We start from the raw sequence: 15,172 nt of genomic DNA, 5'->3' as shown, positions 1-15,172 counted from the left end.
TCTTTGTTCAACCACTGGAACTGCTTCTTTCATCCATATTGTTATATGTATTAGTGCTGGGTAATCTGTGCTTCTTTCTTGGACGAGAATGCCATGCTACAGCCACTTAGTGTTCTGCTTCCTTTAAATTAAATATTTAACATAATAATAATAATAATAATAATAATAATAATAATAATAATAATAATAATATATTTATAGCCTGCCTTTTCCTGAAGAAAAGAAATCAAGATGGGATACAAGAAGAAAAAACAGTAAATTATAATAAACATAAAATATACATTTAAAAATAATCCCCTACTCTAACCCACATCCTGATCATAAAAAAAACAGTATAAAATAACTTACAATATAGGCTAAAAAGTATAAGCTAAAATTAAGGTAGAAAATTAGAGCAAGAACATCTGTGTTTGTAGGGTAGACAGTGGGTATCGATATCAAAACTTATTCAGACCGCATATTTTCTTGAGAGCCAGCATGGTGTAGTGGTTTGAATCTGGAGTAGGAAACCAGCAAACCAGGGTGCACATCCTCACTCAGCCATAGTAATCCATTGGGTGAGCTTGAGGAAGTTGCACTCTCTAAGGGGCAAAAAACACTGGCATAATACGCCTGCATGGGGGTGTGGCGTTTAGATGACACTTGTCCTGACGCTGCCTCCAAGCTGGCATCACACTGCTCATCCCACTAGACGGCGGGTAGCTTTGTGGCAATCTGGTGGTTCCACATTTATACACTGCACGCCACAGGAGCGCCAAAAAGGCAGCACCACTACGGAAAGGGCAGTTTTTTTCCGCTGCAAAAAGGAGCAGCATTTTTCCCTAAGCGTCAGAGAACGATGATTGCAAATCATTTCTGAACAAATCTTGCGAAGAAATGCTGTGATAAGTCTGCCTTAGGGTTGCCATAAGTCAGAAAATACTTGAAAGGATATACAGCAGCAGCATATTTTTGTAGAATCATTAAGTAGATAGTACAGTGCACCCGTGCCATACATGGGTGCGCTATACGCGGCTTCCTGCTTATGCGGAAGCCGTGTGACAATCTAATCAATGGTGCACGTGCCTGCATGCACACACTGCATTGCCGCCACGTGCACCCCATTGTTTCCTATGGGGCAGGAGCATACACACATTTTCCCTTACGTGGGGAGGGGGGGTCCGGAACAGATCCCCACGTAAGGAGAGGGCCCACTGTATAAAGGTTAATAATAATAATAATATACATATTCATTCTTTCAGCAGATTTCATAGAGCCGTATTCTGTGTACTAAGTGTGGGTACTTTCGTGCACAAGAGGGAGATATCACCAGCCTGATTTGCAAAAGTTTTTAAAAGCCCTAAAGAATGTACATGAAGATGGCTCAGTGTGGATCCAGCATGCTCAGTGGCCAATTGATATTGGAAGCAGCATTGAACTTGAGGAAAACATACTACTGCAAAAAAGCAAAAGTTCTTGCAACAGAAAGTCATGATTATCATGAGATTTCTTGTATGCTGTTTTGAATATGCACAGATTACTGCAGAGGGCTGAGAGGGGAGGGATAATGAAGAAACCTGAATAGGCACTTTGACCAAGAAACATTTGGAATGTTATATACAATTGGCCAGACATCAGAATTCCTCTGTGTTTTTGCTCTCTCTGTGCTCTTGAGGCCTACGTGGGTATATGCCAGTGATGGTGAACCTTTTAGAGGCCGAGTGCCCAAATTGCAATCCAAAACCCACTTATTTATTGCAAAGTGCCGTGTCCCTCTGGCTTTCCAGTAACAAACTCTGGCAAACTCTGTGCTGGGGCGACAGCATATGTGCCCACAGAGAGGGCTCTGAGTGCCACCTCTGGCATGCGTGCCATAGGTTCACCATCACTGGTATATGCCTTCTTTTCTAAAGGTAGAGTGTTTCAAAGAACTTCATGTACAAGTGTTAAAGCTATCTACTCTCCCTTCCATCCAGCAAAGGAGAGAAGTGGAAATGCTTTTTAGTTGGGACAACAGTCATAGAATCAGAGTTGGAAGGGGCTTCATGAGTCCAACCCCCCACTTAGTGCAGGATCTCTAACTAAAATGTTTATTTACCTACATCCCTAGAAGATAGCTGTAGTGCAGCCATTTTCTAAAGATTACCAGAGGAGAATCCCACTGCCTCTCTAGAAAATTGTTTCTATTTTTTCATCACTCTTACTACCAAGATGTTCCTTCTGATGTTCATTCAGAATCTACCCTCCTGTAACTTCAAACCATTGGACCTGGTCCACCCTTTGTGGCAGCAGAGAACAAGCCTCATTGTGATCGTCCATGAGATATTTATGTCATCCTCAATCTACTCTTCACCAAACTGAACATTCCCATCTCCTTCAACTTTTCCTCTAATGTTTTATTCTCTTTTCCTACTTGCCCTTCTCTGAACCTCCTCCAACTTTCTATATCTTTCTTAAAATGAGATGCCCAGAACTGAACACAATACTCCAGACAAGGCCTGACCATCATATAGTGGGACTATTACTTCCCTCAGTTTGGAAACTGTGTTTCTGTTAATGCAGGCTAAAATAGCATTTGTAGTATCACAAATGACCATACAGTCCTCTTGGTGTTTTTTGTTTGTTTGTTTTTGGTTGGGATGTATCTTCACAAAAATAAATAAATAGACAAACAACCCCCCAACCCATCCTCTTAAGTAGGAAAGAAATGTTTGTTTTGGAAATTGCCCCGGAATGTTTCATGAAAAAGACAATTTTGTGTGATTGTTTGAAAACAACAACAACCAATACTGTATATGAAATCTATAGCAACAATTAAAAGAACCAACAGGAACATTTCCTATGTCTTTTCCCCTGCAGTGAAAGAAATGGCAAGTCCAAAATCCTTGTTAGTACTGTCATCAAAACTCACTGTTCTGTCATTAAGGAGTAGGGAAAACATTGTTCTACACTTTAGGTGAAAGCACCTAATTTACCCTTCTGGTTAAATATGTAGTTCAGGATCTTCCACTGTACTTCTGAAAGATGGTTTGCACCTCAAATTGCAGTTTTGAAGCATGCAGACTATATTATTAATTGCAAAAAATTGAAATCAATATATTGTCTTGTGTGTGCATGCAACATATTGCATAAATGAAAAAGCCAAAATTTTATCATGCTTCACATTTCTTCCAGATGAAATATTTATTCAGATGTACATGTGAACTTTCATGTACTGTATATCTGACAAACCTGGAAAAATAGGTAGTTTATGGAAAGGCACAGTGCATTTTAGAATCGGACAAGACTGGATTAGCCAGTTCACTGAAGCTGGTTAATCTGGTACGGTTCAAGTTTGTTCCTAAATTATTAACTTCTTGATCTTGGACACATGTTTAAGTGGTTGTATGTCAATTGGAAATCTCTTGACATAACTATGGATACATTTTCATTGTGTGGTGCCTCAAGAGTGTTTAATAATTCATGAATTCTGCTAGTATGGAAGTTGATACTTTTTTCCTAACACATTATGATTTGGGTGTAGGGGAGAAGGGTACATTGTACACACAGAAAATATAAAATATACATACATACAAATCAAAATGTTAACCCTTATTCTCTACAAAGAGATACATAAAATATTCTAAGTGTTAGAAAATCAGTAGGCACTTGCTGTGCTTTAATGGCAGAACTATTTGTGTAAAACTGAGAAATGAAATATTTGACAAATCTTTGTGTAGTTCTCATACTGTATTTGTAATGTTGCCTTTCAGTTGCTGAAATAAAATTAATGTGATCTGGTTTCTGTGCATCTTATCCACCAGTCCAGATGTTCTTAAATAATATAATTTCTCTTTAAGGGTTCTTGAATAAGACTGCCTCTTTAATGCAGACAAATATATTTTTCTTAATGTAATATATTTAAAACTCTCACTGTCCTGATAGTATCTTGGCAAGTGACTTGCTGGCTTTGCCTTGACAGGCAGGTTGGAGAGAAACTGCGTACTGTATATACTCTGTTCTGAACTGATGGATCTGAGGCACAGAAATTAACTTCAGGTAAGATGACCTTTCAGTCTGTATATATAGGGTATTCTTTTCAAAGCAAGTTATGTTTCTACCCATCACTGTTTCTAAAATGCAACATCCCACCTTGATTTGTGTTTGTGGTTTTGGACTACCCCCCTTTTTGTTGTTGTTGTTGTGTCACATATGTATCTTACTCTTTCTCCATGGACCCCAAGAGAGATAAATATGGAATCATTACAGAAATTGCTGTGACTGTGAGCTACAGTAGGCATAGTGAGTGACTTAATAAGTTTTTGAAAGTGATGCCACATTAGTCTACATATGACTTCTAACTTGCTTGTACTACTAGTAAAATGTTACTATTATTGCTTTAAAACTGTTAAGTTGTAATAGAAGTTCTCATGAAATTCAGTTCTAGACTATTGGAAAATGTTCTGTGTTTGTTCTTAGACTGCAGTTTTTCTCCTCAACTCATTGTTTCAGGTACAGTTTATTCACACTGCTCTTTCAGATCACCAATCAAAAAAGCTGCTTCCATATCCTGATATTATTTTACTCCATTGTAAATAGAATTAACCATAGTTTAGTTACTGTTTGATTATTTTATCAAAGGTTTGTTTAATTTTGTGGATTTTGATTTGAAACATGGTCATATCACTAGCCAGTGTTACAAATTTCTTTTCATAAGCAATCTAATGTCTTTTTGTGGTGTAGTTGATTCTCCATTTCTTGATCCATCAATCTTACCCTTTCCTACTTCAAATATAATTTCATCAAGATCAGTTAAGAGTAATGAATGGTTAATCTAATAGATTTTTGTAAAATCTGTCTAGAAAGGGTGTTTCCAGATGAGATCTTTGCTGTGCACATCTACTCCTTTACTTACATAATTTTACAGGTGGCCTAGACAATATATTTGAAAACCTCATATGTTTTCATATAGTTGTTTCCATCTTTTTTGGTTACCCCCAATAACCCTATTAATGAGGAAAAGACAGTATAACATACTGAGCATTCTCTATCTGGAAGAACCCAAAGTTGCATAATAGACACTTTTTGAGTAAGGCAATATATATAATTAAATATATAAGAGAGAACTTAAATTGAGGTCTCTCAATAAAGGGAGAACATATCACTAAGTGCCCTGTCATACTCAATGACTAAGGATTATATTTTTCAAGATCAGTTAAGTGTCAGTCGATGAATTCTGCCAACCACCAGCAGGACATTCTTGCTGTAAAAACAATTCAGTTGGAATGTTTCAGCGTGGACCGATCAAGCACAACAGTACAATGTAAATTATTAGTACATGACATGGTGCTTTGTGTGCCTGTCTAGAGATGGCTAGTACTTCTTGCATGATGTAGCTGCACAATCAAAACAAAGACTGATTTCAAACTAGTCACAGAAGAGGACCATGTGAATCCATGAGCACCACGTGAAACCATAAGCACCATGTGAAAATAGCCAAATGGTATAGGATACAAATATTCCTTGCCTACATGTGTGTGCATGTGCCTACACACACACACACACACAAGTTGAATCTCCCTTATCTGGAATTCTGAAATCCAAAATTGTCCAAGTGGGTGGCTGAGACAGTGACACTTTTGCTTTGTTGATGGTTCAGTGAAGGCAAACATAGTTTCATGAAGAAAATTATTAGAAATACTATGTCTAAAATTACCTTCAGGCTATGATTTAAGGTGTATACAAAACTTACATGAATTTTATTTTTAGAGTTGGGTCCCTTCTCCAAAATCTTTTTTGTATATGCAAATGTTCCAAAATCCAAAAAACAAACCAACAAACTGAGAATACCTCTGGTCTCAAGCATTTTTGGATAAGGGAAACTCAACCTGTATAAATACATTAAATGCTATTATTGGAGAATGAATATCCAAATAAACACATGTTTACATTTTTCTTTAAAATCTCATTCTCTCTCTCTCTTTCTTATCCAGAGAAGCTGGAGGTTGCACCACCATCTACTGGGCAGCTAAAGCATGGTAAAGTTGTAAATATCTACATTTTAAAAAGTCAGGGTGGTGGGTGGGATTTGGCAGAAGCTTAATTTACCCAACTTCTTGGATAAAATGAATTAGAAGTTGCTGGATTTTTTGGTGCCCATTATTGTCTGTCTTTTAGTTTCTCCTTTCCACTTGACTCTAATGGGAGGGGAAATTAGCTAGCTGCAGCACATTTCCTTTTCTTATTGCGCATTTTTCTAGAGGCAAGGTATATTCGCTGGACTATATTGGGCACCATGGGTCATTTTCATCAGGACTGTCTAGAACACTTCTTCCCCTTTCCCCAAACTGTAAATAAATTATGGAAAATACTGAATGACATAAACCAAATTTCCAAAAGCAATTCTTGCTAGTGAGGTTTGTATTTAGCAGAAATGAGCATAGGGAGATGGGAAGGCAGGAATGAAATGAGGACCTGAGAAAACAGGGCTGTTTCGCTCACATCTGTGTGACTGTGAATGAATTCTGACACACAGACAGTTCACTTTTATTTATTTTTTAATCTTTGCTATCTTTTCAACTTATGGAATTGATCTAGTAAAAGCTCCCAAAGAACTGGGCCTGCAGAAGCTATTTCCACATTTATAATGTACTGCACACAAATTTCAGGTAGTTGGTTGTCTGCAGGAGAAAACAGAGAACGTTTTATGTACTGAGATGTACAGAAACAAATATCTATGGTCTTAAATATGTTCCAATTTATGTGAAGATTTCTTCAGTGTGATAGATTTGGGAAAATCAGAGAATTAACTATGGTTTGCGTGCTGGCCAATTGGCCATAATAAAGTTATTATTATTACTATGGTTTGCATATGTAAATTACAAATCTTTAAAAACATTTTTCACTCTACTCTGTCTTTTTTTTTCTAGTGTTCTTCCACAATGCAGTACCTTTCGTAGGATTTGGATTTTTTGATAATGCAATTATGATTGCTGCGGTAAGTTGCTTCATTTTTTTTTTTTTTACATCAAACTGGAATTACATTGTTTTATAGTCAACTTCCATGTACCTTGGTCCAAGTGATACTCATTTAAAGAACATTTTAACAATTTTCAGTTTTGTTTTAATGTTTTACTCTATAGACATAACATTCTCTGTCCCTTTTTGGGGCTTCTAGGGGAATTATAGAAAAGACAAGCTGTTGCCCCAAATGTTGTCTTTAGGTTAACAAGGTTATCACCCATCACTTTGTTTCTCTTAATGCGTAGGTAGTACTGAAATGTCTTATAAAAATGTTCTAATTATTTTTAGGGCACACAAATAGAACTATCGATAGGAATTGTGCTTGGAATTTCAACTATGGCAGGCAAGTAATATGTGTTCGTCTGTTGTCCATGTATTTGTTGCTGTGGTTGTTAATTTATTTACAATTAAGCTTTGTATAATAGAATCTATAAAATTATGCTGTTGGTGTTTAGGGGAAGAAAATATAGGATCTTAATATCAGAAGGAAATCTTGCCAACAGATAATCATATGAAAATGCAATTCCGAGGCTAAAACTACTGTTAAGTTGGATCATTTTTTCTTCTATAATTTTAAAGACCAAATCAGTCTGGGTGCGTATGGCTGAGCCGCACAGTTTAGCTGAGAGCCCCTTTTCAGTCATGGACTCATTATCCAGAATAACTGCTTAACAGCACCTCTGCTATAAGAGGTTGGAGTGGGGACTGTGGTGGCCAGTGGGCTACATGCAGCCTGTGGGATCTGCTATGTGTTTGTCTTATTTAGGAAAAATATCCTGGTCATCATAATTTTTGTTCAGATATTCTGTACAGTTTGGTTTACTTCATACATTACCACCCTGGAGTTGTGTTCTGCTCCTATTGCTTTTTCAGTCTTAAAACCTCTCTCACTGATGTGTAAACATTATTTTAATTCATGTTTTCAAGCTGTTATGAACATTTTATACAAAAGTGATGTAAAATGTTGACGATAAAAGAAAGCATTCTGGTTTTGACCAGTAAGGTGTTTCAAAACAGGAACCATTAAAACCATAGAATCATAGAGTTGGAAGAGACCGCAAGGGCCATCCAGTCCAACCCCCTGCCATGCAGGAAATCTCATTCAAAGCATCCCCAACAGGTGGCCATCCAGCCTCTGTTTAAAGACCTCCAAAGAAGGAGACTCCACTACACTCCAAGGAAGAGTGTTCCACTGTCGAACAGCCCTTACTGTCAGGAAGTTCCTCCTAATGTTGAGGTGGAATCTCTTTTCCTGGAGCTTTGGGTTTGGCTCCACCCACCAGTGATCCACAGCAGTATCTCAAAGTTTAAAAAGTTAACTTTAGATCTTACCCAAGCACATGGAGAAAGAGAACCAGCCTTTCCTTCTTGAAAGAAATGTATGTGCTGTTGTTATTCCTTTACTGGTAATAATATTTCATATAATGCTTGTGATTTTCTAATATTTAGCTGCTGCCCTGGGCAACCTTGTCTCGGACTTAGCTGGATTGGGGTAAGTTTTGGTTATATTTCTGTTGTCAGTTAGTATTGTTATCAGACTTGAATTTGATGAATAACAAATAAATCTAAATTGTTAGATGGTTATGATGGTTGTGAATGGCAGGACTTTCCAGTGATTGAGATGTTCAGCTGATAAGCACAGGCATCCCCTGTGTCAACCAGTGCTAGATGTTTTTTCCATAACCACATGAGAGGAAACATGCTAGCCTCATCCTTAGCAATAGCCAGTCATTAAAAACCGTATTGTGTATAGCCAAAGGCCTTTATAATACAGTAGAGTCTTGATTATCTGACATAAATGGGCGGGCTGATAGTAGAAGAGCCAAAAATGTTGGGTAATCCGGAGGGTCAAAGAAAAGCCTTGAAATCACTATGAATTGCAAACATATTGAAGTTTTACTGCAGTAACAGTAAAAGTAATGTTGCTGTAACGTAACAGTAACAACATTGTAATGTATAAACAGTCCTCTGAAAATGTAAAGAAATCACTGAGCAACGATAAATCCAGAATGTTGGATTATCAAAGGTCTGATAATTGAGATTCTACTGTATATAGAATAAAATATGAACAAAATTTAAAGTAAGTTATTAAAAATTAGAGATAACGTTAAACCCATTTTTACAGACTTTTGTAAAACCAACTAAATAAAAAAGTATAAAATTAATATTTATACTAGAAAATGTTCCTTAGCGAAACAAGCATGTAGTTTTTTAGCTGCCAGTGGAAATTGGGCTACTGACCAATTTTGTCACCCCTTAGACATGGAGAGTAACAGCTTGATGAGGAAAGCATCTGCTATTTGTGTATAATCAGGCTTCCTGAATTTCTGGAGAGTTTCCATGGCTACAGGAAGCTCTCTTCTTCAAACCATCACCCTTAATCTGAACATGGCTATATAACTGGCAAGATTCATGAAATTTCTGATAATGTGTCGATTTTTACAGCCTAAATAGGAGGCAATAAGGAATGATCAGACCATAGTGTGAAGGGCAGGTGCTTTAACCGTTTGCTACTCACTATGCACCTATTTATTAGAATTGGAAGAGGGAAGCTTCTATTTGCATCAGCTGAAATTTTGTTTTCAGTGCTGATAGGAGGCATGTGGAATGTGTTTTGAAGCCCTTCTCCTGCACTGAGGTACAGCAATAGCAAGTAGATTTCTATACTGCTTATCAGTTCACTTAAGCACTTCCTAAGCAGTTTACAATGTATAAGCTAATTGCCCCCAACAAGCTAGGTACTCATTTTAGTGACCTCAGAAGGATGCCAGGCTGAGTTGAGCTTGGGCCCTTGACTGGTATTGAACTCGCAACCTTGCAGTTTGTGAGTGAGTAGCTGTAGTACAGCCATTTAACCACTGTGCCACCAGGGCTCTTTGTTTATTGATTCATTTAGAAATATGAATTCATTTAGAATACTGCATATGCACCTTCTTTATACATTAAAGTACTGGTTTGCAAAATGTGTTAGGGAACAATCTTTTAATTACCATTTTTGTATAACCAACAAAACTTGAGCATACTGCAACTGGTAAATGTTGTCTTCTTGTGGCTGTTATGTACATATACAATATATTTTCCCCCAAGTCTTGCAGGTTATATTGAAGCTATGGCCTCTAGATTGGGCCTCTCCATTCCCGATTTAACACCCAAACAAGCTGATATGTGGCAAACACGTCTAAGTGCACACTTGGTAAGTCTATATGTATGTGTATAACCTGATTATTGAGAAGTTGAACTGATATCATATACAGGGTACTACAGTAGCATTTGACAATAGTGTTCAGTTCCATTAGTCTGCTAGAAGAAAGTCTTCTCAGAGTTTTTTGAGCATATGGCTTTTTCAGTGGACCTCATGGCTATAGTAGGATCTGTGTTAAGAGTTCAGCAACAGACAGCCAGAGAATCATGTGTAGTTTCTGCAGACCCCACTAGTGTCCTCATCAACTCTGCTACTGAATTTGCCACAGCAGTAGCAAAATAACTTTCTTTTAATGAACCAGGTTGTACTTTTAGGAATGCAACTGTGTTTAAATGTGTGGTGCTCTGCCTGCCTTGATTATATTAAATGCAGTGGCGATTTTATCATTGCCATAGTTGTGAGGAGTGCAGTGGTCGCAAAGCACATATACACATTTGTTTTAAGTTGACTTATACTTGGAATTTTTGATGTTTTACATCTGCACAGCTTGTCATATTTAAAGAAGTGGTGATTTTATATGACAGAAAATTACATAGTACAGTCAGGCCTGTGAAGGTTCTGATGTGTCCAGTGTAGCCTGTCTTAAAGTTCTGCATTCAGGTATTTCTCTTGAGTGTCTTCAACTTTTGCTGCTTTAAGGAACACCTGGTTTGATGAATACAAGATGGCCATAAGGGAAATATGACCAGACATTTCTAGATGTTTTCTCCAAGTGTCTGAGCCTTATTTCATCTCAGTTGAGGAATGCCCTTCCTAAGGAGATGCAACTGGTGCTAACATTATATTCGGTTCAGGGCCAGGTTAGAACCTGTTGCTTTGCCCAAATCCTTTTCCTTATAGTTCATTATAGTTGAAGAAGGGTTTAAATTATATTTTGTCGGTCAACTTCATAGTCATCTTTGTAAGAAGATGAAGGGCATATATAAATATTTTCAGTACAGTAAATAAAATAAATGCCTGTGAAACACTATGCTGATTACTCCTCAGTGGTAGAATATTTGCTGATACTAGATATATGTTTTCAAATATTTTTACCAATTCCTCCTTGTTGATGAATAAGCTTTAAAAAAAGCAGAAGTATAATCTATTAAAAGTAAATTGGGTTTGTTACTCATTTCTTCCTTATATATTATGGTAAATAACTAATCTGAAACTCTGGGCCAGAGCCACATAAAGCATCAGGATCTTCAAAATTTGAACTGAGTCTTAGCTGGTCACTGAATTATGAACCCATTTACCCCTCTCTCTTTTTCTTTTCTTAGGGTAAGGCTATTGGAGTGACCATTGGCTGCCTTTTAGGAATGTTTCCATTGTTCTTCTTTGGAGATGAAGAAGAAAAAAAACTGGAAGGAAAAAAATAAACTTTTTACAACGCTCTCTATATAAACTAATGTACCTCAGTTATACAACTATGCTGTCAAAATATTTAGGATTTAGCAGACAGTAACAATGTATAGAACGGGGAACAAAACAGCATGCCCTTTTATGGAAACACTAACTTATTGTGGCTTTGTCTTAGTACATCTTTTTATAAGGGATCTTCATTTTTAAAATGTAAATTGTTGACATGTGTGTTTCACTTATACTGGCAGTTGACTTTTACCATCCGCTCCCCTCCCACTCTCTCACCTTTACTAGGATTATTACTTTAATTGCCTGCCATCAATGTACTGTATGGGTTTGGGGTTTGCATATTTATTTAGCATTTGAAAATGCATGACACAAGTTGCCCATGCTGCTCATCGGACCCTCCATTCCAGACTTTTTGTGTAGCTAGGTGAAAGATGACTTTAGGAGTGCCTTGGCTCTTTTGCTGATTTCTTGGTCCTAAAATCTGGTTTCATATTGTATGCCCAAAACAAGACCAATTTGAACAAAGTATCATCCGAAATAATGTCTGGCTATTTCTGAAACATGAATCTATTATAGTGACTCTATGAAGCCACTTACAGATTATTCAGACTTTGCAATGCTGCCTCCATCTCAAAATTCTGTAAGAGCATCTCCAAATGCATCCCTAATGTTGAAGCAATGGCTGAAATCTGCTGGGATTTAAAAACTGGCATCTTAAATTGTGCATGGACACAACTGATATACGATATGAAAACAATGACTTGTCCAACAGCTGGAATTGGAAAGCTCTAGAAAATATTTCTGTGGGAACTCACAACATTCTCTGTACTTGGCTTTCTAATGCTGTACACTATCACCTAATTCTCTCTGTGTGCGTTTCAACAGTATTTTGGAAAATCAGACTTAGGTTTAGTTGGCATGTTTGTACTGCCATCTTTATTTGATTTACTCTCAAAAAAGAGAGAAACAAATGTAATGTTCAGGTAACTTCATTGTGGAATTTGAAACATATGGAAAATTTGGATCAAGCAGCTGGAAAAAAATGCAGCACATAGTACAGTGTGACAGGGAGAGAATGGGGCTTAGATGAGCGTGCAGGGGAGTATAGGATGAAAATAAAGTAAAGCCGTGGAAAGACGTCACTGTTTCAAAATTGTGTTGCCTTCAGAGTGAAACTGATCTCAGTGTGCCAGTTGTGAGTCTCTCTCACTGTGGGAATTAAGAAGTAGCAATTTTACTGTTCTTGTCTCTTTGAATACTAACTGGGGAGGAGTGCTGGTTTGGATTTGTCTCATATACCTTTTGTTTTGATCTGGATGAGTGGATCTTACATGCAAAATGTAACTTATAAAAATAAATTGGTTTACTTTTCATTTATTAGAAAGATACAGGATTTATTTCCATTTTGCCTCACTGTTTCTGTCCATACTTGGTGTCTTAATATCCAAAGCAGCTTGTACCTGTTGGAATTTGGATAGAGAATAGTGATCACTTGCCCTGCTATCAAAAATAAATTATAACTTGGATCTGCAGTACTTAAGAATGGCATTTCTGAATGTACAGGAAGGAATAATACAATGAAGAATTTAATGGTTTTGGGGAAGGCATGGGATCTTAAGTAGTCATTTTATGATACTTGGTTTTGATATCCAAGATTTTTGTTAAACCCTTAGATAGGTATAGATTATGAAGATGAGTAAGACTTCAGAAGATAAGTAAGCAAACATGAAATCACATTAAATTGAAATCAGTGAGACTTCTCATGGAGCCTGCTAAGGAGTGAGCAGATAGTTCAACAAGGCTATTTCAGAGTACTGTATTTGGGTTTGGAATTTGACTTTTCTCCCTGTAGCTTGTCATCTGGTCACGAAAGAACTGACCTAGCTTCCTCTTGTGCCTTCAACAGCAATTTGATCGCAGATCTCAGTACCATCTTCTATGTGAATCTGCTTGTACATTGAGACAGTATTCTAAGGCCTTTTTCTGGGTAGTACACTTCCCTTCAGGAATTAAGTGAATGAGGCAGAACAAAGATCCTATTTCTGAAATCCTATTAGGTATTATTTTATTTTTTAATTGTCAGTCAGAGACCTTTATTTTATTATACCTACATTTCTTGTCCATCCTGGTTTTAGCTAGGTGCCATTGTTTTATTTGTTGCAAATTGCATTTATAGTGTTAAATTTCTTTGTTAACTACCCAAAGATTGTGCATATTTGTGAATGGGATTAAAACACACACACACACACACACACACACACAGGCATCATGATTGTATTAAATGTACATCTATCAGGCTAAATGAAAAGTTTGTTGCCCTACCAGAAGCCTAATAACTTCTACACAGCAGTACTTTTAAAAGTACTTTCAAACAAATCCATAGGGATTTCTCCTCCACAGAATATAACAGAGTGGTCTATGTTCTTATCCCACTTTTCCAAACTAAGCGCACAACTTCAAGGTCCTAAATATCTTACTTGTGCCCCAGCTTCTGCTGTCCTACAAAATAAACTTGATTTTTAAACCATGGTTTGAATATGAGAATGATCATTTTCTTCAACAGGAGTGGGCAAACTGTAGTGTGGAGACTGTATGTAGCCTACAGTGTGTATGTGGTAGCCCTAGATTTCCCTGAGCTCCTATATTTCCCCAGATTATGCAGAAATAGTCAGAAAGAGATATATTGTCTCTCCCAGAAGCCTCTTACCGTATATACTCATGTATAAGTCAAGGGCAGTTTTTGAGGCCAAAATCATGTATTTTGATATGATAAGTCGAAGGCATGTTACAAAAGATCTAAAGGGGAAAACAAAGCACCACTTCCCGCTCTACATCTTCCTCTCTGAACGTCTCTCAAGGGTCACAGTATCAGCATGGGGAAACAAGTCTAGGTGCATACACACACACACACACACACCCCTCTTTGCATCAGCATTTCCAGACTCAAGGCTTGCAGGGAAAAAAAAGACACCAGCCTTGCCTTTAACCCCAGCATTTCCAGACCCATGACTTCCATGAAAAAAAAAGGAACCAAGCTTTGCCTTTAACCCCAACATTTCCAGACCCATGGCTTGGAGGGAAAAAGGAGGACCCCAGCCTTGTCTTTAACCCCAGCATTTCCAGACTCATGGCTTGCAGGGGAAAAGAGGAGACCCCAGGCTTGCCTTTAACCCCAGCACTTCCAGACCCATAGCTTGGAGGGGGAAAAAGGAGGACCTCAGGCTTGCCTTTAACCCCAGCATTTCCAAACCCCTGGCTTGGAAGGGGGAAAAAGGAGAACTCCAGGCTTGCCTTTAGCCCCAGCATTTCCAGACCCATGGCTTGCAGGGGAAAAAGGAGGATCCCAGGCTTGCCTTTAACCCCAGCATTTCCAGACCCATGGTTTGCAAAACGGGGTCTAAGCCTGGGCATGCTCCCTCTCTCTACATCCTTCTCCCTTCCCTCAGTAGCAGCTTGTTAGCTCCAGCTGCGAGGGAGGGCTGAAGGATCTCTCTCTCTCGCAGAGAGAGGTGAGGCTGCCGGCACCGGGACTCAAATGGGGACTGTTTACTTGTCTACAGAGGAAGGTGGGCACTTTTTTTTAATGAACTTTATCAGCTGTAGTAACCTATTGACCCTTCCATAAGTCCATCCTTG

The 15,172-nt window shown here is 37.9% G+C and overlaps 1 protein-coding gene across 2 annotated transcripts in view; it reads left to right on the top strand.

Moving 5' to 3' along the window:
- The window catches only part of TMEM65 (transmembrane protein 65), a 29,747-nt gene extending 15,682 nt beyond the window's left edge, over positions 1 to 14,065 (top strand). For both annotated transcript variants that reach the window (XM_042465803.1, XM_042465804.1), the window contains 6 exons: positions 5,952 to 5,996; positions 6,888 to 6,955; positions 7,270 to 7,324; positions 8,431 to 8,473; positions 10,069 to 10,174; positions 11,446 to 14,065. In XM_042465803.1, coding sequence (XP_042321737.1) covers positions 5,952 to 5,996; positions 6,888 to 6,955; positions 7,270 to 7,324; positions 8,431 to 8,473; positions 10,069 to 10,174; positions 11,446 to 11,544 — 416 coding nt within the window. In that variant the 3' untranslated portion in view covers positions 11,545 to 14,065. The remainder of the gene's footprint in view (positions 1 to 5,951; positions 5,997 to 6,887; positions 6,956 to 7,269; positions 7,325 to 8,430; positions 8,474 to 10,068; positions 10,175 to 11,445) is intronic.
- Positions 14,066 to 15,172: the final 1,107 nt, after the last annotated feature.

Source organism: Sceloporus undulatus, chromosome 4 (assembly GCF_019175285.1).
Source record: "Sceloporus undulatus isolate JIND9_A2432 ecotype Alabama chromosome 4, SceUnd_v1.1, whole genome shotgun sequence".
In the NCBI taxonomy this organism is placed as follows: domain Eukaryota; kingdom Metazoa; phylum Chordata; class Lepidosauria; order Squamata; family Phrynosomatidae; genus Sceloporus; species Sceloporus undulatus.
Note: the sequence above shows the minus strand (reverse complement) of the source record. Positions and strands in the feature narration are given on the sequence as shown.